This window comes from Macaca thibetana, chromosome 3 (genome assembly GCF_024542745.1).
Source record: "Macaca thibetana thibetana isolate TM-01 chromosome 3, ASM2454274v1, whole genome shotgun sequence".
Classification (NCBI taxonomy): domain Eukaryota; kingdom Metazoa; phylum Chordata; class Mammalia; order Primates; family Cercopithecidae; genus Macaca; species Macaca thibetana.
The window spans coordinates 119,956,406-119,977,856 of NC_065580.1; the positions used below are offsets into that span (position 1 = coordinate 119,956,406).

Below are 21,451 nucleotides of genomic sequence, written 5' to 3' on the forward strand. Positions count from 1 at the left end.
TACAAAAACAAAATTAGCCGCTGGTGGTGGCGGACGCCTATAGTCCCAGCTACTCAGGAGGCTGAGGCTGGCATAAATCCGGGAGGCGGAGCTTGCAGTGAGTGGAGATCAGCCACTGCACTCCTGCCTGGGCCACAGAGCAAGACTCCGTCTCAAAAACAAACAAACAAACAAACAAAAAACAGAAAGAAATCTTCCATCCAGCCCTGTTGCCCTGTTGGTTCTGTGTGTGTTGGAGGGGGTGGAGGGGCAGCCTTCTAAGAAGACTTTCAAGGAGGGCTTACTACCACCTCAGCTAAGACTTGTTTGTCTATACAATTAAAAGGTAGAGAGAAATACTTTGTCCTAAACCAGCCTCCCCAGTTCCCACCACCAGAGCGCCTGACTTTGCTGGGAAGGTTATCTGTTTACCGTCCGAGCACTTTCAGGGATTTTAAAATGCCATGAGTGGGAACCAGTGCCCTGGGAATGGCCATTTCCATGAAAATTCCATTTCGGGGATTAATCCGAACAGGTGCTACTGACTTTTTCTCCTGTACACAACATCAAAGAGTAAAACCAACCAGGCCTCTGCTTAACAGTTGAGGATTCCAGCAAAGTTAGGAAACAGGTTTCTATTTGCAGCAGAAGAGTGAGTAGGCAGGAAGAGGAAGATGGGAGCGGGGAGAGACTGGCAGAGATTCAGAAAGTTCGCGCTTGAGATTTTTACGTTTCTTACTCATACACATCTATTTCTCTGGGTTTCTGAATGCAAAGACGAAAAAGTCTCAAGAGTCTGCTAAACTAACACGGCCTTCGAATCCCAAACTGAACACGGTAGCTGAACCAAGCCGTCCACAAAGAGGAAAGCCAGAGGGGGCCAATTAGGAAGGAAGAAATTAAAGAAAAGAGAAAAGCCAAGATGAAAGGTCCAGCGCAAAGTGAGTGACACGCCTGGAGAATGGCAACCCTAGCAGGGTCTGCGGCCGGCGGCGGAGGTGGGGACGCCGCCAAGCGGACGACTGACAGGTGGGTCTGGCGCAGCAAAGGGAGCGGGTGCCGCGGCAGGGCCTCCCCGGGGGCAACGCGAGGGCCTGCCCTGGGGCAGCGCGGGCCGAGGCGGCGCCTCCCGAGCGGGGGCAGCAGAGGAGGGAGCGGAGCGGGAGCCGGGCGGAGGCGGCTGCGGCAGGGGGAGGCGGGTGGCAGGCGCGCTGGCTCCCATGCTGGCCTCGGTGCCACTACCGCGCCTGCCGCGCTCCGGGCTTCTCTTTCCCCTCCGACGCGCAGCGGCTGCCCAGACATTCCGGCTGCCGGGTCTGGACAGCTCCCCGAACCCCTCCGCAGAGAGGAGTGAGGCGGCGCCCGGGTGGCCTCCGGGGCGCGCTTGGTCTCGGAGAAGTGGGGACGAGGCTGGAGGATGAGCGGCTGAGGGCGACGCGGGCACTGACGCGAGTTGGGGCCGCGACCACCGGCAGCTGGCAGCACGATGAGCGAGTCCCCGGAGACGCCCTAGCCCGGTGCGCGCGCCGGGCGGAGCGCGCAGGTGGGGCTGGGCTCTCCGCTGTCCGCCCCGCGCGGGTCCCCGACTGGCCCAGGATGGGCGCTGGCAACCCGGGTCCGCGCCCGCCGCTGCTACCCCTGCGCCCGCCACGAGCCCGGCGTCCGGTCCACGCCTTGCGCTCATGTATGTAGGTTGGGCGCCGGTCTTCACGGCTGAGGGTGCATGCTGGGTGTCCCCGCGCTGCCGGACGCGCTCCCGCTGTGTTCCGCCGCTCAGCTGCTCCGGAGGACCCCCCCTCCCCCGCCCAAGTTTGTGAATATGGGCGCTTCGCCCAGTGTTGAGGTCGGAAGGGACCGGGCAGGGGGTGAGCAAGGCCGGGCACGTTCAGAGCCCTCAGGGAGGAGGGCTGAGGGGGAGGGGACAGACGCACTGGAGTGCGCAGAGTGGGGGCGTTCGGGAAGTGAGGCAGAGAGAGGCTGGATTGCCGGTGTCCTGCGGCGTATCGGGCTCTCCCAGCCCCTTTGGGCGGCAGAAACTTTGGAATCCAGAAAGGCTGGCGAGGGTCCGGCGAGTAGGAGGGTCTCGCCCCCACTCTGCGCCCTGGAGCCCCAGCCTTCCGCACTGCACTCCTTGGTGCTGCCCGGGCGCTTCTGCTCCGCAGCCAGGACCCTACAAGACTGAGCGCCGCGGCGGGCGACCTGGCTCCCGAGGCTCCCAGGGGCGGGCCGGAGGAGGAACTGAAGCCCCGGGAATCCCCGACTTGGCCCTCTGGGAAGGGGTCGAGGGCATCTTTTCATGCAGCGGGGCTTAGAGAGCAGGGAGGGGACATCTGCTCCCGAGACGGGAGGCTTTTAAGAAGTTATTAGAAATGAATCGTGGAGTCCTAGGGGAAGCTTTGTTTAACCTCCCCGAATTTTCCCAGCACAAACCCCTAAAGCAAATGAGGAAGAGTTTCCCTCTTATCTTCCTGTACTTTCGTCTAACTCCACTGCTGAATTCTCCATTTAATAACCTTCGGGAAACGTGGCCAGGACCTAGGGAGGGACACCCTGGGTGCCCGAATTACGTGGTTCCCAGCAGAGCTTTGCAGGGGGGCCCTGCTCACTGCGTTCCCTGGGCTCCGCAAGCCGCCCTTGGCCATCTCCAACACTAATCACGACTACATCAGAAACACGCCGGCCGGTGTCGTTCTTGGATTTCGTTTCCAATATATCGCTCCACAATTTGTGATGTCTAAGAACCCCGGCAGTGCACCGACGCTGGGCATGCTGCCCCCGCCCCCGTCGCCCAGCTCGTTAATCTAGAGCTATGCCGGAGCCCGGGTGGGGGCCGCGGCGGGCCGGGGCGCGCGCGGGCCGCGGGGCTCAGTTGTGCTGCTGTTCTCTCCGCAGGGACGGCGGCTCCCGGCTGGCGGCGGCGCGCCCCCGGGCTGTGAATGCGACTCGCCCCTCGGCCGCGCTCCCCGCCCGCCCGCCCGCCGGGACGTGGTAGGGGATGCCCAGCTCCACTGCGATGGCAGTTGGCGCGCTCTCCAGTTCCCTCCTGGTCACCTGCTGCCTGATGGTGGCTCTGTGCAGTCCGAGCATCCCGCTGGAGAAGCTGGCCCAGGCACCAGAGCAGCCGGGCCAGGAGAAGCGTGAGCACGCCTCTCGGGACGGCCCGGGGCGGGTGAACGAGCTCGGGCGCCCGGCGAGGGACGAGGGCGGCAGCGGCCGAGACTGGAAGAGCAAGAGCGGCCGTGGGCTCGCCGGCCGTGAGCCGTGGAGCAAGCTGAAGCAGGCCTGGGTCTCCCAGGGCGGGGGCGCCAAGGCCGGGGATCTGCAGGTCCGGCCCCGTGGGGACACCCCGCAGGGGGAAGCCCTGGCTGCAGCCGCCCAGGACGCGATCGGCCCGGAACTCGCACCCACGCCCGAGCCACCAGAGGAGTACGTGTACCCGGACTATCGCGGCAAGGGCTGCGTGGACGAGAGCGGCTTCGTGTACGCGATCGGGGAGAAGTTCGCGCCGGGCCCCTCGGCCTGCCCGTGCCTGTGCACCGAGGAGGGTCCGCTGTGCGCGCAGCCGGAGTGCCCGAGGCTGCACCCGCGCTGCATCCACGTCGACACGAGCCAGTGCTGCCCGCAGTGCAAGGAGAGGAAGAACTACTGCGAGTTCCGGGGCAAGACCTATCAGACTTTGGAGGAGTTCGTGGTAAGAGGCGAACGCCCGCCGGGCGACTTTGCACCTTCCAGGAAGGGGTGGAACAGCTTTGGTTCTGTGGTCCCCCACTTTGAAGAAGAGGTGCTCTCTGGTTCTCAGAGGTGGAGAGCGCTGTGCTCAAGACCCTTTGACATGACCTCTCTTTTTCAGGGCAGAGGTAATCCTTCCAAGAGCACTGTGGCCAATCCATAGGGATTCCTTCGGTGTTCACTTTAAAAGGGCTTCATGAGGATGAAGCCCATGGCACTGAAGGCAAGGGTCCCAACAGGTATCAGAGGGACTTTCAACATTAATTTACTGCTCCTAATTTGGGAATGTTGTCGCTGAAATGCTCAACCTGCTTTCAAACACAGGGTAATTTACCATGCCATTTGGGATATATTTTTCAACTAATAGCTAATTAAGGGAGACTATTCATATAAATAAGCCATTTCCCTAGATTATGTGTGTATCATGCAAATGTTCTAAAAATTAAAAGAAAAAAATATTTGCTCATGGAGTGCCAAATCATAGTGGATGGCGAAACCAACAAGTGCAGTTAATGGTTAAAAATTGTTTTGATTTAGATAGGTAGTAGTAGTGTTAATAATACCGGCCATCTCTCTAATGCCTACTGTGCGTCAGGATCCCGCTGTTTTACATGTACATTAGTTAAATCTCATACCATTCTAGGAGGTGGATTATTATCCATTGTCTCCATTTTATGGAGAAGAGGAAACAGACACAGAATATTTAAATAATGTGTTGAAGGCAGAGCAACTATTAAGAAGCAGATTCATATGTCAAACTAAGTAGTTCTACTCCCATAGCTTAGGTTTTTAACCCTTATACCCTACTTGAACCAAAAGCCCAGCTCCACTGCAGCTTTAGTTTGGGTGAAGGTGCTGCACAGCCTGCATGCACAGGCTCCAGGTAAAATCCCTGCAAGTGGGCTGGGGGCCTGAGAGAGTCCTGCACAGGTGTTCAGTTATTCCAGACACCTCAAGGTAGACTCAACCTATGGCCTGCCTGGACTTGGCCCATTGACTTGCCAGGCCATAGCTGTCCTTTTCCCACCTGCGGAGGGCGTCATGCAGCCTGCAGCTACTAAAGCAAAGCTCGGCAGGCAGGTAGGGAGGAATTCTGCTGGCATACCCGTCCTGGAATTAGCCTGTGAGATCTGCTAATTCCCAGGATGTGAAGTCCATGTAGTTACTGACTTGTGGCAATGAATTATCAAGTGTTACAGAAGTCCAAAGCCAGGAAGGACATATCTATATATGGTGTACAAAGTATGGAAAGAGTGCTGGAATTTAGAGTCAGGAAACATGGTTATCCATTCTGGCTTTACCACTGACCAGCTGCTGGACTGGAACAAAAGACATATCCTCTCTGGGTTTCTTTTCTCTTATCTGTAAGATAAGGGTCCAGCTATCCCTAGGCTCATGTAGCAAAATATAGCTCCAGGCATACATTGCTTAAGTACTAACATTTGACTTCAGCCCTTTGGAGAAAGACAGCTGAGAGGAGCAACTCATATGATCCATGCCCAGGCCATACAAAATTAACTAAATCAGAAACCCTGCCCTCAAAATGCTTCCTGCCTATGGGAGGGTCTGGTAGTTATCTCTCCAGATGTTTTGGGTGCAATACAAAAGTGCACAGGCAAATGTGTCCAGGTAAAGGAACTCGTGGGTGCCAGATGACCCCAGAAGAGGGGCCTTCCATTTTGGCTTGGAGCAGGGTCATAGAACACTAGAACAATTCTCTTAAGTTTTGAATTGGTAACATCATTGGCTCTTCTAAAGTCAAAGATAAGCAGTGGTTTGTAATTAATTCCTTTTGTTGTTTACACTGTTTATAGTTCCATAGTAATTTGTTAGAATTGTCGTAAGAGGTAAACTGAGGAATTAATAGCACTTTGATCTAGAAAGCCCAAATAACTTCAGTGTCCACTTACCTACCTGAGATCACAGGTAAAGGGAATAATTCAAACTTCTGTCTTAATTGTACATGCTAAATGCTAGCAGCCATGAAGCTGCTTTTGTCAATGGAGGAGAGGGATCTCTTATTTAATTCCTCTTTGCTACCTGTTTGGTAGTCCATAGGGAGAATGTGTTTTCAAACTCTGAGGACAGGAGATGATACTGACAAAAGGGAAATTGGAAAGATTACAATCTTAGAAAGAATTAAAATACCAGTAAAGCTATTTTTGGAGTATTAAGTGCATCTTCCATCTTCAAATAATATTTCATTCTAAACTTTTATCAATTATTACCAGATGCTGGGATGCACACATGCTTGAAAGTTGCAAAGTTGTTACACATTTTTAATTATATGCTTGTTCTTATGTCAACTACATAAAGATTTTATAGTGTTATATCATGTTTGCTCCTTTTTGTTATTATCAGGAACATTTCTAGGCATTCTTCTAATTTATTGTGGCCTTGTGCAGACCATTTACTGTCTCCATTTTTCTGTCCTTCAGTGTACAAAAGAGAAAGCAGTGCTTTTTTTGAAGAATGTTGAAAATATGAATGTAGAATGGTATAGGGTTAGTTGTGAGTCCACGGGGTTTGTGGGTTGTAGTAATAGAGATTTGTCGTGATGCTGAGTACCAGGGCACAGAAATTGTTAACATGCCTGCTCTGGGTATTCTGGGTTTCAGAGAGAGATAAATTGTACTCGGTAGTTTGCATAGCACAAAGTACATGGAAAACGAAAAAGGAAAGCATTTCTGTCTGAAGTGCTTTGCACTTCTCTGAAGAAAATGTGATACAAATGGAGATTGTTGTGCAGTAGGGTCATGACTGGAACACTGTTTACTTTAGCAAGGAAGGAAGTGAAAGTGAGATTCCTTGGGCCTCAGTCCCTGCATGATGCATAGATCTTTTAACAGTCTGTTCTCTGCTTCCAGAGAGAGAGAGAGAGAGAGACAGAGAGACAGAGAGAGAGAGAGAGAGAGAGAGAGACAGAGAGAGGGGAAATTACTAGTTATTGATGGAGGCTTGACCCTCTTTGAGCAGTAGATTAACCCCAGAGCCTGCCTGTGCTTGCGATGTGCAGGGTATTTGGCTCCGGCAGGAGTGTGGCTTCTCCCTGTCTTCATAGGCTTCTCTTTTGTTGGGCATGTTTTCTTGCTGCCTTCTCTACTCTACTCAGTTTTCTGCATATTCTGAACCTGTTCTTTCCCTTCTCTCTGTACTCTTTTACCCCATTAAAACTTCCTCTCCTTACAGCCTGTTTGATCTCAGTTAGATACTTGTGAAAGATCTCACTGATTCCACAAAATACCATTAAGCTGCTAATAATAATGAGAGTAATGTGTTCATTCCTCCAGGGATGGTTGTAATTTAATTTGGACATTCAAATAAAAACATAGTTAATAATAGAATTTTCCCCACTGCCTCTCAAATGATACCAAGTGTCTTTTTTTTCTTTAACTTATACCAGCAGGCATCCAACTTTGAATAAGGAAGCTTGTCTATTGGCTTATTATTATTGTTTTTTTAGTAAAGGAATGATATTTTTAACTGTTTTGTGCTTCCTACAGTATATTAGTCTGCTAGGGCTGCTGGAGCAAAGGAACACAGACTGGGTAATTTAAACAGAAATTTGTTGTCTGGAAATCCAAGATTTCCAGACTTCCAGTTTTGCAAGTAATCTGGAAGTCCAAGATCAAGGCGTTGGCAGGGCTGGTTTCTTCTGAGGCCTCTCTCCTTGGCTTGCAGATGTCCATCTTCTCCCTGGGTTTTTTCGTGGTGTTCCCTCTGCATCTGTCTGTGTCCACTTCTCTTCGTATAAGGACACACTCATATTGGATTGGGGCCTGCTCCAATGACCTCATTTTAACTTAATTACCTCTTTAAAGACCTGTCTCCAAACAGTCATATTCTTAGCTACTGGCATGAGGACTTCAAAATTTGAATTGTAGAAGCACACAGTTCAGCCCAAAACATAGTGTCAATGACCAAAATTGACATCATAAAACAGATCTAATGAGGTAGTAACAGTGGGGTGTGTGAGGATGCATCAGCACGCATGATGGGAAAACTGTGCTTACGGCAAAGGCATAGAGTGAGTGGTGATGAAGTGTATGCCAATGAATATTAACTGAGGGGCTCATCTTGACCATTCTGATTCTGTGTCTATTGCATTCTGAGAGTCACTTTAGGAGTTCTTATATTACTTATGTGAATAGATCCTTGTATCACGGAAAACTAAAAGGTGACTAAGGGTGCGGAGGGGGGCTATATTGAGTAGTTGTAAATTTTGCCTCAATGACCATGTGATTTGTTCAGAAGTAAAATAACATTTGAAATGTGTTAATTTAAAAAAAAATCATTCTATTTTGATCAACAAAACAAGTTGTTTTCATCATGAGAATTTTGGTCTCTGTGATTCCCTCTGTGAATCTTGGGAGGACCGTGATGGTGGAAAGGGGAGTTTGCAGGCTTATTTCATGTTTTATAGAACCTAATGGAAATTTTGTGACTCTGAAATAGGGCCATACAGGATAACTAAATCTTCACATTTCTTTGCTTTTGGTAGGATTGATATCAGCAAAGTGTGTCAACACTGGTTATCATAGCTGATCAGGAGCTCTGATTGGCAATTGTATAAGTCTTTGAAGAAAAAGGGAAGATGAATTATTAATAAGTTAAGCTTACTAGACTGTCTTTCAAAGCTTGAGAACTGTTGAGAGAGAGATAACAGGAAGGGGTACTTGGAGGTGAAATGATTTGGGACCGCTGAGTTAAACCAAATTCTCTCTGACTGCTTCCGTATCTGACTTGCCGTTAACCCCACTGCAAAATCTTATTTCTAGGTTTTTATCAATTAAAAAAATTCAAACGTGAAATTTGGAATCAAAACCTCCATCTAAATAGATCTTTACTGTAATTATGAGAAAATGCCAGCAAAGAGAAAGCCACGGTTATTCATGCTTTTCAGTCTAATGGTATTTATATTCTTTTGGCTGATGTTACTTAACTGAAAACAATGCTATTATTATCTACCTTCACTAAGTAAAATGAGTCAATCTGTGTTCTTTTCTGCAAGTCAGGCTAATGCATGTACTATTGCTGTCTCTGAGTTTGTTTTGGTTCTGAGTAAGATTTTATAAATTCTCGACTTCTCATTTTCTACCCTTCTGTCTAAAGTCATTTAAACAGTGACTTTTTTTTTTTTAAAGAGGGAGTCATATGCCATATCTAGACTCTTTAGATGTGTTCCTAACTGAGGTGGGGGAAACACAGCTTTAAAAACTCCTTATTTGCCTGCTTCATACAATATCTGATGTGAAGTATGATGGAATTAACACCATAACCTTTTGCAGTGGGCAGAAGGGAATCAATATTTATCCAGTACCAATATTTTTTATGTGTTGGCTTTTCTGGAGTAATTTACACAACAGACTAATCAGTTGGTGGTATTTTCTTTATTTTTAAAGGAGAGAAAACTAAGGTCCAAAAAAGTTAAATAGCTTGATCAACATCATAGAGCTAGTAAATGGTAAAGACAGGATTTGAATCCTAGCGTGTTGGACTGTGAAGATCGTGCATAGTGTCTTCATGACCATATGGTGATGAAGTGGCATTTTGTGTGTGGTGGAGAACATTTCAGGTACCTGGAAAAAGGAAAAATAATACAAGTCCTGAGTACCTTGCTCATATGTATGTCCAATAAATGCTTGATCCTCTTGGTTAAACATGTATTTACATGGATTTATGTCATATTTGACTTGGCCATCTGATGGACAAAATAATGCCTGTGTCCTTCAAAGATGAAGTCTTGAGTTGTAATGGAACTAAAAGTACTTAGTCCCAGGATTTCCCTGAGAGCAAGGGGGAATGAGTCCAGGGGGCAGCGAAAAGAAGACTAGATCCCAAGAGGTGGGTGGGACTCCAGGGATGATCAGACCCATGGGGGGCAACAGGTGGCCCAAGAGGAAGATCTGGTTCTAGGAGGTATTCTGTTTGGCTCACGGCATATAAAACATTTGTTTATTAGTGCCAGTATTTGACAAGTGGGAGGTTCATGTAAATTCCCAGATTGCCTAATTCTTACAAAAATGAAATGATTCCCAGATGGCAGCCATCTGTCAGAGCTGGGCAGGGCTGCTCCTGTGGGAGGGCATTTGCTTTCCAGCTGACCACACCCCTACTCGGCAGATGTGCGATTCACCCATGTTTCTGTAAATACACGACTTTGAAAAGACTCTTGTTCATAGGCAGTGAAAATTCACCTTAGAAAATTAGTGCCCCCTCCAGAATCATACAGGCAGTTGATATCGTGAGGAGGTTTAGGAAAGCAGGTCCCATGCTCTCCAGTCCTTTCCTCTTCAGTTTTGGTGGAGAATCAGCTTCTGGGACTTTGAGGACAGGGTACTTATCATCTGAACACAGCAGTGTGAACCGGGTTCTGTTTTATCCAGTGCTTCCCTGGACAACTTTCAGAGCCTTGTTTTCTAGTGGTTAGAAAGAAAAAAAAAATGAGGCTTGGTATGGTGACTCATGCCTGTAATCCCAGCACTTTGGGAGACTGAGGTTGGAAGATCACTTGAGTCCAGGAGTTAAAGCCCAGTCTGGACAACATAGTGAGGCCCCATCTCTACCACAAATTGAAAACAAAACAAAACAAAACAAAAGAACGGCCAGGCATGTTGGTGCTCACCTGTAGACCCAGCTACTTGAGAGGCTGAGGCAGGAGGATGGCTGGAGCCCAGGAATTTGAAGTTACAGTGAGTCATGATTGGGTCACTGCATGCCAGCCTGGATGATAGCATGAAACCCCATCTTAAAAATCAGAAAAGAAAAATAAAAAAGTGGATAGTATTCTGCATTTCTCTCCCATTATAAGAAGTAAATAAGATGTATGTGAAAGCAATTTGAATCTGTAAAGCTCTGAACAAAGTCGATGTGAATGTTTAGACAAGTTCTGCAGAGTGTGCCGCTCAGGGGTAGGTGGCTACGCCCTGGTCCAGATTTTGGTCTCTAGAAGGACTCTTGTAGACCATTAGGGACTGGCTCCGTGGAGCTGTTTTTCCGTAAAGCATTACCTCCTCAGATGATATCTCTAAATCTGATAAGTCCCAACAGAAACATTATTCTTACATTTATTTGAAAATATTTAGGACACCATGTGTGCCAGTCCCTGGGCTGCATCCTGGAGATGTGACGGGAAGCACATGGCCCCCTCCAGGAGACAGGCAGCAGTACTGTGGTGTGTGAGGCACTGTGAGAGCTTGGGTCAGGGGTTCAAGGGGACACACAGTGGAAGTCACTCTATTATTATTAATAGACTCCATTGTTGCTGATAACTTGTTTTTAAATGACAGAGGAATCCTGGGCCAGATGTTCTAGGGAAAAGAAAAGAGTTTGTATCAAATGTAACAACTGTGAGTTTGCATGAAGGATATGGCTTCCCATCCAGGCTTACCTACCCTGTGACCATCCTTCATGGTACTTTTCTGACCACATAGCTAGAAATCCTTCTTACTGCCTGTCTGTTCCAAGGCTGAGATCCTGCCAGCTGGATCATACTTCTCATTCTATTTCTGTCGGGCACTGGGGTGCGGCCAGGACATAGACCGCCTTTCAAATCTGTGGAAAAGGATGATGTCAGGCCTCTGCCGAGGGCCCTATGAGTTCTCTCAGAAGCCTTAGGCCTGTGAAAAAGCATAGAGCTTGAAAATTTAAACTCCATGGCTGGGCACAGTGGCTCATGCCTATATTCCCGGCAGTTTGGGAGGCCAAGCTGGGAGGATCACTTGAGCCCAGGAGTTTAGGATTAGCATGTGCAACAGAGTGAGACCCTGTCTCTAAAAAAAAAAAATAACAATAATGAGAGAAAGAAAGAAAGAAAAGAAAGAAAGAAAGAAAGAAAGAAAGAAAGAAAGAAAGAAAGAAAGAAAGAAAGAAAGAAAGAGCAAGAAAGCAAGCAGGCAGGCAGGGAGGGAGGGAGGGAGGGAGGGAGGAGAAAAAGAAATTAAAATGCCAGGTGGCTCTGCACATTTCCAAGTATCCAAGTATAGTAAAAGTGATGATGCTTTAAACATGAGACTACTCCTTCCTTTCCTGGGAATATGGAGGACAGCCTGAAAACTCACATTCAACAAAATGCCTGAAATCCTGAATACCATATAAAACACATATTTTTAAAAGCAAAATGTTGCTTGTATAAATTGATGGGGTACAGTGTAATTTTATTACATGGATACACTGCGTAGTGGTAAAGGAAGAGCGTCTAGTGAAGTCATCACCAGAATAATGTACATGGCATCCAAGTAATGTATACTGCATCTGAATAATGTACAGTGCATCCGTTACATAATCTGTCGTTATCTACTCCCTCTCCATCCCTGACACCCTTCTGAGTCTCCATTGTCTGTCATTTCACATTCTACGTCCATTTTTAAAAGTACAGCTGACATGGCAAGAAAATAAGAGAAATTAATTTCTAGAGGTGAAGTTGGAATCCATAGAGCAAAGTTTGCCTTGAAGTGGTGGCTGTCTGGGAGCATCTCTTGATCTCGGGCCCTGGGCCCTTGGCCCTCATGGCCAATCATTGCTGGGTTGTGGCATGTGATGAGTGCAGGTACCCAAGTAGAGAGAATCAGATCAGGATCTATCTTATAAAGCCAGGAGACCCAAGAGCCTGTACTGCAGTGGGACAATGTAAGCAAACATCTCTCAGTGGACCTTGGCTCTGTCCAGAAGAGAAAGAAATGTTTGTTTTCCCTGAGTCATTGCCATCTGTAGCAGGCTTACCCTCTTAGGAATGTGGAGCCCCATTTATGCTTCCCTGTGTGGTGTGCAAAGTCCAAATGGAATATGTGTTTTTAAATGGATCGACAGGTATCTGACCTAAACACACGCACACGGGGTGAATGCACCCTTCACCCAGGCTACAAAAAATTCCCACAAATAGTGTTCCAAGGAATGTGACCTCAAAATAAAAACTAGTCACAAGGAGAAAGGGCATTGTAAGCAAGAATCAGCTGAGGCAAAAGCAGTGAATCAGGCCCCGATATTGGGATGTAAAATGATTATATTTGATATATACTCATTTTGATGTCTATTTTGAGATATTTGATAGCAAACCAGCACACAGATCTGAAGAAGTTAAGTAGTATGAAACATATATAGATGGGACACAGGAAAGAGATGTTTCGATACACGGAGGATAAAGTGAAAAGATCTACCACACATCTGCTTAGAATTCTGATAGAGATTGTAGAGAATGGGAGAAATTAAGATATGGAAGTTCCAAGACTTTCTAGTTGAAAGACATCTATTTTCTCATTCAGGAAACCCAATGAATCTAAAGAAAGATAAATAAAAATATATTCACACCCAGCCATATTATAGAGACTGCAGAACAACAAAGGCAAAATAAAGATGTTCAGAGCGACCAGACAGAGAGGACATTACCTCCAGAATAGCAGTGAGTAGGCTGACAGCAGACATCTGGTCAACAGAAAACACAGCACAGTAGGAGAATATTTTTAAATAAGAGAGAAACAAGTGTTAATCTGATTGATGTATCCAACAAAATTGTCCTTCAGGAATAAGCCTAAAGAAAGATACTTTATACAATGGAGAGTTTCACCAAAAAGTATTTACTAAAATAATTTTTAAAAAGGAGTCTAAAGGATGAAATTTAGGAAGAAGGAAGATGATCCCAGAAGCAAAGTCACAGAATCAAGAAGGAGTGGATACAACTTAACTGTTTACTAAGGTGTAGACCGGTGGAGCTCAGCTGTGGGCAACATTGCCTGCCTTCTCTCAGGAGACCTTTGCAAGGTATTTGTTACCTGGGTATATCGTGTGATGCTGAGGTTTGGGATAAGAATGATCACATCACTCAGGTACTGAACATAGTATGCAACAGTTAGTTTTTCAAACCTTGCCCACCTCCCTCGCCCCTCTTATAGTCCCCAGTGTCTATTGTTCCCATCTTTGAGTACATAAGTGCCCAGTGTTTAGCTTCCACTTATAAATGAAAACATGTGGTATTTGGTTTTCTGTTCCTGCAATAATTCACCTAGGGTAGTGGCCCCCAACTGCATCCATGTTGCTGCAAAGGACGTGATTCCATTCTTTTTTAAGACTATGTAGTATTCCATGGTATATATGTACCACATTTTATTTATCCAATCCAGTGTTGATGGGCACTTAGGTTGATTCCATGTCTTTACTATTGTGAGCAGTGCTGCAATGAACATAGGAGTGTATGTGTCATTTTGGTAGAAGGATTTATTTTCCTTTGGGTATATACCCAGGAATGGGATTGCTGGGTAAGAGGTTGCTCTGATTTAAGTTCTTTGAGAAATCTCCAACTACTTTCTGCAGTGGCTGAACTAATTTACATTCCCTCCAACAGTGTATTAGTGCTTCCTTTTCCCTGCAGCCTCACAAGCATCCGTTATTTTGTGACCTTTGAATAATGGCCATTCCAGCTGGTGTGAGATAGTATCTCACTGTGATTATGATTTGCGTTTGTCTGATGATCAGTGATGTTGAGCATGTTATCATATGCTTGTTGGCTGCTTGTTTGTCTAATTTTGAGAAGTGTTTGTTCATGTCTCTTGCCCACTTTTTAATGGAGCTATTAGCTATTTGCTTGCTGATTTGTTTAAATTCCTTATAGATGGTGGACCTTTGTTGGATGCATAGTTTGCAAATATTTTCTCCCATTCTGTAGACTGTCTGTTTACTCTGTGAATAGATTCTTTTACTGTGCAGAAGCTCTTTAGTTTAAATATTCTTAGAAAACAGGTGCTGGGAGCCAGCTCAGCCTTAGGCCAAATCATCAAGTAGGTGAACATTTCAAAGGCACCCCCAGCTGGTCAGAATTGCCCACCACCAAGTTCTACTCAGCCATGGGCAATTTTTCCTGCCCTTCCTGTAATGAAGGTCAGAATGCCTGGAAATCAGATTCCTTTCCTACTGCTCTCTATACCCTTGGGGCAATAGGCCAATCAGAAATAAATAGTACCTTCAACCATACAAAACAGATTGGCCCTTCTGTATGTATCTTTGCTTTCCTTGTATCTAGCTTTAAAAACAATTTTTATTTATATTTTACTTTCAAATTCTGTGTGCTTTTAAAAAAGAGAGCTCAACATTTTTTAGAAAGCTTGAAATAAATGAAATATAATAGAATTAATTTCAAGTGAGTCACTATTCTTATTAATTCCTCTTGATATGCCAGGAGCTAAACCTCCCTGCCTGGTAACACTGTGGCACTGTTGACAGCTACGCTCTAGGGACATGGAGGGACACAAGCCCCACCTGTGAGGAGCCTGGGATGTGCAGGGAGCCAGCAGGTGGCCAGATGCTTACCTTCCTTTCTCATGTGGGGCAGGACTGCCCCGCGCGCCTTTGCCTCCACTCACTGTGCTTTTGCTGCGTCACACACACAAATGTCAGGAGTGGGTAGGTTGAAAAAGAATATGGCTTTTGACAAGGCTGCTGCTGTGGCCTGGGCAGGAGAATCAGGAGAGAGACAGGCAGCTGAGGGGTACACTGTGCTCTAATGTCAGCCTCCCAGCTCAGGGTAACCTCCCACTGGTAACAGAGTTCATGTCTGGGCTCCCAGTGCCCTCCAGGAAGCCAAGAAAATCAGCTCATCTTGCTTCTAGGTAACAGCAAGGGATGACAGATATAATTTAATAGTCAGATCTCAGGGACCATTGCACCGTATGACTGAGTGCAAAGAGTCCCTTTCTGCGTGAGTGAGCACTGCTGTGCCTTCTCCACCAGAGCTTAAAACTCCATGGAAAGGGACTTCATTAAACGGATAATCCGCAGTGGGTGTCCTGTTCTAATTTCAGCCTACCTTTGAATAGGCTTAGCTTCAAGAAGCGATTCAGAGCCAGTAATGGGAGCCCACAGTGCCTGTCCACTCCTGGCTCGGGCTGTGGCCCAGCACTTTCTGGGTAATTGGCAGCTGATATGCTGAAGGAACTTTAGCAAGACAAGCAAACCATGACTTCAGACAGCGTCCAGACGGGCATCCATTTGGGTCACTTTACAATTGCGGGTGCGAGTGCTACTGCTGGAGCCAGGCCAGCTTTGGGCAAAGGCAGACTGATGGGTGCCTTTGGTCATCTTCACTTCCTGCTTATAGTGGGCCTTGTCATCGCCGTCTCAAATAAAAGAATGCCAAATGGGAGCAGTGTAGTTCTGTTTTCTCCCGGCCTCTGTATGTGTGTGTGTGTGAGAGAGAGTGGGTGAGTGTGGGTGTGTGAGACAGTGTGGATGTGAGTGTGGGTGGGTGTGAGACAGTATGAGCGTGTAAGTGTGAGAGAGTGAGTGTGTATGAGTTTGGGGGTATGTGACACCCCCACACCCACACACCCACACTCTCATGAGTGGTGGGTGTGTGAGTGGGTGTGTGGGTGTGTGTGAGTGTGGATGTGTGGGTATGAGAGTCTGTGAGTGTGGGGGTGTGAGGTGTGTGTGTGAGAGAGGGTGTGTGGGTGTGGGGTGTGTGTGGATGTGTGGGTGTGTGTTGGTGTGGGCGGTGAGTGTGTGTGTGAGAGAGGGTGCTTTTGTGTGACTGGGTATGTGAGAGTGTGTGACTGTGTGTGTGGGTGTGTGTGAGAGAGTGGATATGTGGATATGGGAGTGTGAGCATGTGTGTGAGCATGTGTGTGGGGGTGTGTGAGGGGTGGATGTGTGAGAGGGTGTGTGTGGAGTGTGTGTGTATGTGTGTGTGGGTTGCATGAGTATGGGCATATGTGGGTGAGAATATGAGTGTGGGTGCATGTGTGTGCGTGTGTGTGAGCATGTGTGTGTGAGAGATGTGGGTGCATGTATGAGAGTGTGTCTGTGTGTGTGTTAGCATGTGTGGGTGCGTGTGTGAGTGGGCATATGTGTGAGTGCGTGTGTGAGTGGGTGTATGAGAGAGTGTAGGTGTGGGTGTGAATGAGTGTATGAGAGTGCATATGTGTGTATGAGAATGAGTGGGTGTATGTGTGAGTGTGGGTGTATGTGTGTTAGTGTGTGTGTGGGTGCATATGTGTGAGTGTGGGTGTATGTGTGAGTGTGTGAATGAGAGTGTAGGCGTGGGAGTGGGTGTGTGTATGAGTGTGAATGTGACTGTATGCGTGTATGTGAGAGTGTGGGCATGAGTGAGAGTGTGGGTGTGTGTCCATGAGTATGGGTGTAGGTGTGTGAGAGAGTGTGTGGGTACATGTAAATGTATATGTGACTGTGTGTGTGAGTGTGGGTGTGCGAGTATGGGTGTGTGTGTACCTGAATGTGGGTGTAGTGTGTGAGAGTGTGTGGGTGCGTGTGTGTGTATATGTGACTGTGTGTGTCAGTGTGTGTATGAAGTAGGCATAGTAGTTCCATTGCATTAACATTCCCCCCGTTGGCCACAGTCCCCACCACTCCCTATTACACACCTAGTTCACTGCCTCATCTTCTTACTTGAGTGGTCCCTGAAGTAATTTGAATTTGTCATCCCTGAGAGAACTAATCCCCATGTCACACTCGTCTTTTAAAAGTCTATTCTTAGGAAAACATTATTTTAGTCATTTATGTATTAAGTGAAAATTAAGCTCTCTGTTTTTTTTTTCTCCCAAGGATTACTTAGCGTTAATTCTTTAATTCTAAAACAAAAGGGTTTTGATCTTCCAATGTTTTTAAGGAAGAGAATCTCTTTCAAAATTTGTCAGAGAACCTTCTTCTCTCCCCAAGCAGGTGGTCAGATGCAGCTAACATTACTTTCCTTCTCTTATAGGCCTAATTTAGGAATCTATAAATGAGCAAATTATCTACGAAATAATTCTACAAAGATTTCAGCATCACCCATGCTTCCCAGCTGGGAAGTGAGAGGCCGCTCCCTGCACTGGCCCTGGTGCTCCGGGTGGCCCTACGGCCACGGGGTGCAGGTGGCCAGCAGGTTTGGCTGCATCCTTTCTGACTGTGTATCTGGTAGGCAGGCTGGCAGATTCCAGACTGCCCATCAGGTCTGAACCATCAGCAAAGAAGGTCTTCCTCATTCTCCTCCTAGCTCTTCTGCTGTTTGCAACCACATAAATATGTACTATAAACTCTGCCACTGGTTTTTCCCCACATAATTGACCTAGCAAGTTCCTGTTGATCTGTATTAATATGAAGGCATTATTCAGGAGAGGATTTAAAAGATGTTAGTAGACAAGGGTCTTGCCTGAAGCTTAAACCACAAAGAAGGAAAAGTTGTCTGTGGTGCTGGAGAAGAAAGCTGTATTGCCTCAGATTGTCAGGCTGCTGTATTGTTAATCTATTGTGCGGTACGTGGAGTTGTCTTCTTACTGACACTCCGAAACTGACAGCCTCTGGGGGACAGTTCTTAATTAAATCCCTTTGTGTGCAAATCTGCTCTCTGACAGAGAGTGGAAAGACAAAGAGAACAGAAGAAAATTCTTTTCTGAATGGCACAGGCAGCAGCATCTCTCTGTCCTTAGTTTCTGTTGCTATAATCCTTGTGTTGGAGGCTGGAAGGTAGTTTGTGAATCAACATCACTTCACATTAGAATTAGCTCTCTTTTTGAGGGAGAAAGTAGAGAGGGGCAAGGAAGCTAGGTGGGGAGCCTTTCTATGCCTGCCTGGATTGATGAAGGGACATCACGCGGCAGGGCACCTGCCAGCCCTCAGGGGGTAGGGGACTCAGGCTGCAGGGCCAGTGTCCCCAGGTGGCAAGGGCCCTTCTGCTTGTCAAGTTTGGAAGGAGAATTTGGCCATGTCCTGTGCTAGTTTAATAAGACAGTTTCAGGGAAGAAACCTGAAGAAGGATGGGGGAGAGGTTTAGTTCCAGGTGACTGCTGAAAGGAAGACCTCATTTTCCAGGTTTCTTACAGGTCGTGAGGAGGGTTGACAGGTGCAGGCAGAGCCACTCCAGGATGCCTGTGGATTCTGAGTACTTATTAATGAAGATTTTCTATCAGTGGCGCTGTGGTATGACCAGACTTGAGTTCAGGCAGCGACCTGCCTCTAAAAGTCACCAGACCTGTGGGTGTGTTTTCACTCCATAAAAAGCAAAGTTGAAAGGAATCACTTCAGCATTTTCAGCATTTTCCTCCAGCTCTGAAATCACACAGTTCCGGGTTATCAGAAGCTGGTAAGACTTCATTATATAAATGGAAGGGACTTTGTGACTTGCCTGTACATGCGCCGGAAGGGTGTGAGCTGGAAACAGGTTTTCATAAATTGGGCGGCTAGAAAAGGCACTTTCGCCATCTGGTGACAGAACTGTGACAATGATTTTGGGAGGCTGCTTGTCCTGGGCTACACGGAGAGACTGCTTTGTCGTTCGTGCCTTTCACTAACTTCTTAATCTGAGGTCATCCAAATAATCATGTAACAGGGTCAAAATGAATACAACAAAAGTGGTATGTGGAGACAGGGAGGTCCTCTCAGTTTAGAACATTGCTTTTCCTTTCATGGCTCCCAACATTTGCTGATGGCTGAAAACAGTTGTTCTTATGAAACTAAAGTTTCTGTGCCTTTTGGGATATCCCAGCCTTTTGGGCAGTCAGGAATCTGATCACTTCTGGGAAGTTACTCAGCTTTTCAGGAGTTATGTCCCAAACCTAGGGCCATTTTTCTCAGTGCCCCCTCCATCAGCTGCAGCTGCAGGCTGATTCAAGCCAGGGTGGTGGCATCTGACCTTTTGGCTTCGCCCTCATTCCATCCTCCTCCCTCGGGTCCTTCTGGATGAGAAGATGCTTCTCCTTCCTTTGTTATATGTTCTTTCATTCTTCCCACTCTATGATTGAACCTCTGGACTTTGGCACTCGGTCTGTAAAACTCGAGCTCAAGAAGTACTGATAACGACCACTGTCTTCCTGGAAAGCCTAGCTCTCATCATTCTTAAAAGACAGCAGTTGTGTAGTTACTTGTTCTGCTTACTTGTGTCTGCTCTCTAGAAAACCAAGGCTTAGCCTCTTTGTGTAGATGCAATGGTGGAAGGGCCAAAGGGAAACACTGGTGAGAAAGAAATATACAGGTGTCACTTCAAAACACTGTCCTTCTCTCTGCCATGACTACTAGCACATTTGGCCCTCCACATCCACAGATGCCACATATGCAGAGCCACCTGGAAGGGACCTGAGCATCCTTGAATTTTAGTATCCGAGTACTTTCCCGGAATCAGTCTCCAGTGGATACCAGTGGATGACTGAAATTCATCCTTGTGGAGTGCCCATCACGAGCCACTCACCGCTCTGAGCACTTTGCCAACAGTAATTTAACTGTCCTCATTTTACAGATAAAAGACTGAGGCACAAGTTTCAGATAACTTGCTCCAGGTCCCACAGTTAATCAGGCAGAATTGGGCTTGATTGTCCTCTCCCGCTGTGCACATTTACGCTGCACTAGACACCTTTGATTTTGCACTCCTGTGGCCAGGCAGTGACTGTGAGGATTGGTACCCCAGTAGGTTCAACAGGTAACTTCCTCCTTCCCCTTTGTAACATGAGGACATGGAAACTCAGGAAGGAAAAGGGACTGGCTGGAGATGGCGCAGTCCAGTTCTAGAGCTGCTTCTCTTCCTGAGAATCGCTGTACTGTTGCCATGTATGCTGTCATTCCTCCTGTTTCCTTGGCCACCCTTCCTACCCTTGCTCTGGAAGCCTCCTGTCCTGGCGGCCAGAGGTCTCCCCATCTGCACTGCGTCCAGCTTTGTATTTTTCCTCGGGCTTGGCTGGAGGAGGCCAGATGTTGGAGCCACTGCACAACCTCCACCCTGGGGAAGCCTCATGGGGTTTCAGTGGGAGAACGGAACATGGGATTCCTCCTGTGTGTCTCATCTTGGTACTACGATGTTGGGCCAGGGGCTCGTCTGAGGCTACAGGGCAGGCTGAGGAGTGAGGTCCAGGACCGAGTTTCCCACGTCTCGTGGCCTACCTGGGTCTCTAGATCTGGGAGAACCCTCGTGCTTATTCCTTTACAATTAAGATTCCTGGCAGCTGCTCCCAGAGGCCCTGACAGAACTTTAAATTGTGCTAATGATTCCACTCTCTGTCTTTGCTTTCTTATGGAAGAGCTGCAGCCCGGTTAAGCGCCACTAAAATCCTCCATCAGATGGCTGCTGGTTAGAGGTGATCGGTGGGATTTGGAATATTTCCTGGCATTTTTTAGGTACTTCATAAATGACCTTTGATGTGGAACAAATTCATATCTGAGATTTTTAAAAATGTGTGTTTAGAATGTATCAAATGTGCCTAAATAATATGCAGACTCTGTCGAGGCATCACTGGATGCCACTTTTTTGTCACATTTGTTTCTAACCCTCCTTTTTTAAATGAAATTGAAGTGTACAGATAGAAACAAAACTGCCCTCTCATTCATCCCATCCTGCCCCCCTTCCTTTCTCTGCAGAAGTAGCTGGTGCAGTGAAGTTGCTACATACATTCCTGTACTGATTTTCTTATTTTATTCATGAGCCTGTATCTGTAAGCAACACCTGTTTGTACATGTGTTTTCAAAGACTGACATTGATAGAAGCAACATCATACCACATATGTTCTTTTGCAACTTTTTTTTTCTGTTTATGTTTTTGAGATTCATCTGTATTGTCACAGGCATAGTTGTTCATTAATTTATAACTGCTGTCTATTATTCCATCTGATTAACACCACAATGTGTTTAGCCACTCTCTTAATGGTCGATTGTTTCTAACTTTTTTCTATTGCAAACTGTTAGGGCTTTAGGTCTTTGTTAGATAGCACATAAATGGCATGCATTTTAGTTAACAACCAACTTAGGAGGGACACAGAGACCAAGATCAGCATCCTGG

At 46.8% G+C, this 21,451-nt stretch overlaps 1 protein-coding gene across 1 annotated transcript in view; it reads left to right on the forward strand.

The window, feature by feature from the left end:
- Positions 1–988: 988 nt before the first annotated feature.
- VWC2 (von Willebrand factor C domain containing 2) overlaps positions 989–21,451 on the forward strand; it is a 158,892-nt gene continuing 138,429 nt past the window's right edge. Inside the window, exons 1-2 of the mRNA XM_050785562.1 lie at positions 989–1,008; positions 2,872–3,670. Of these exons, the coding sequence (XP_050641519.1) occupies positions 2,975–3,670 (696 nt within the window). The 5' untranslated portion in view covers positions 989–1,008; positions 2,872–2,974. The remainder of the gene's footprint in view (positions 1,009–2,871; positions 3,671–21,451) is intronic.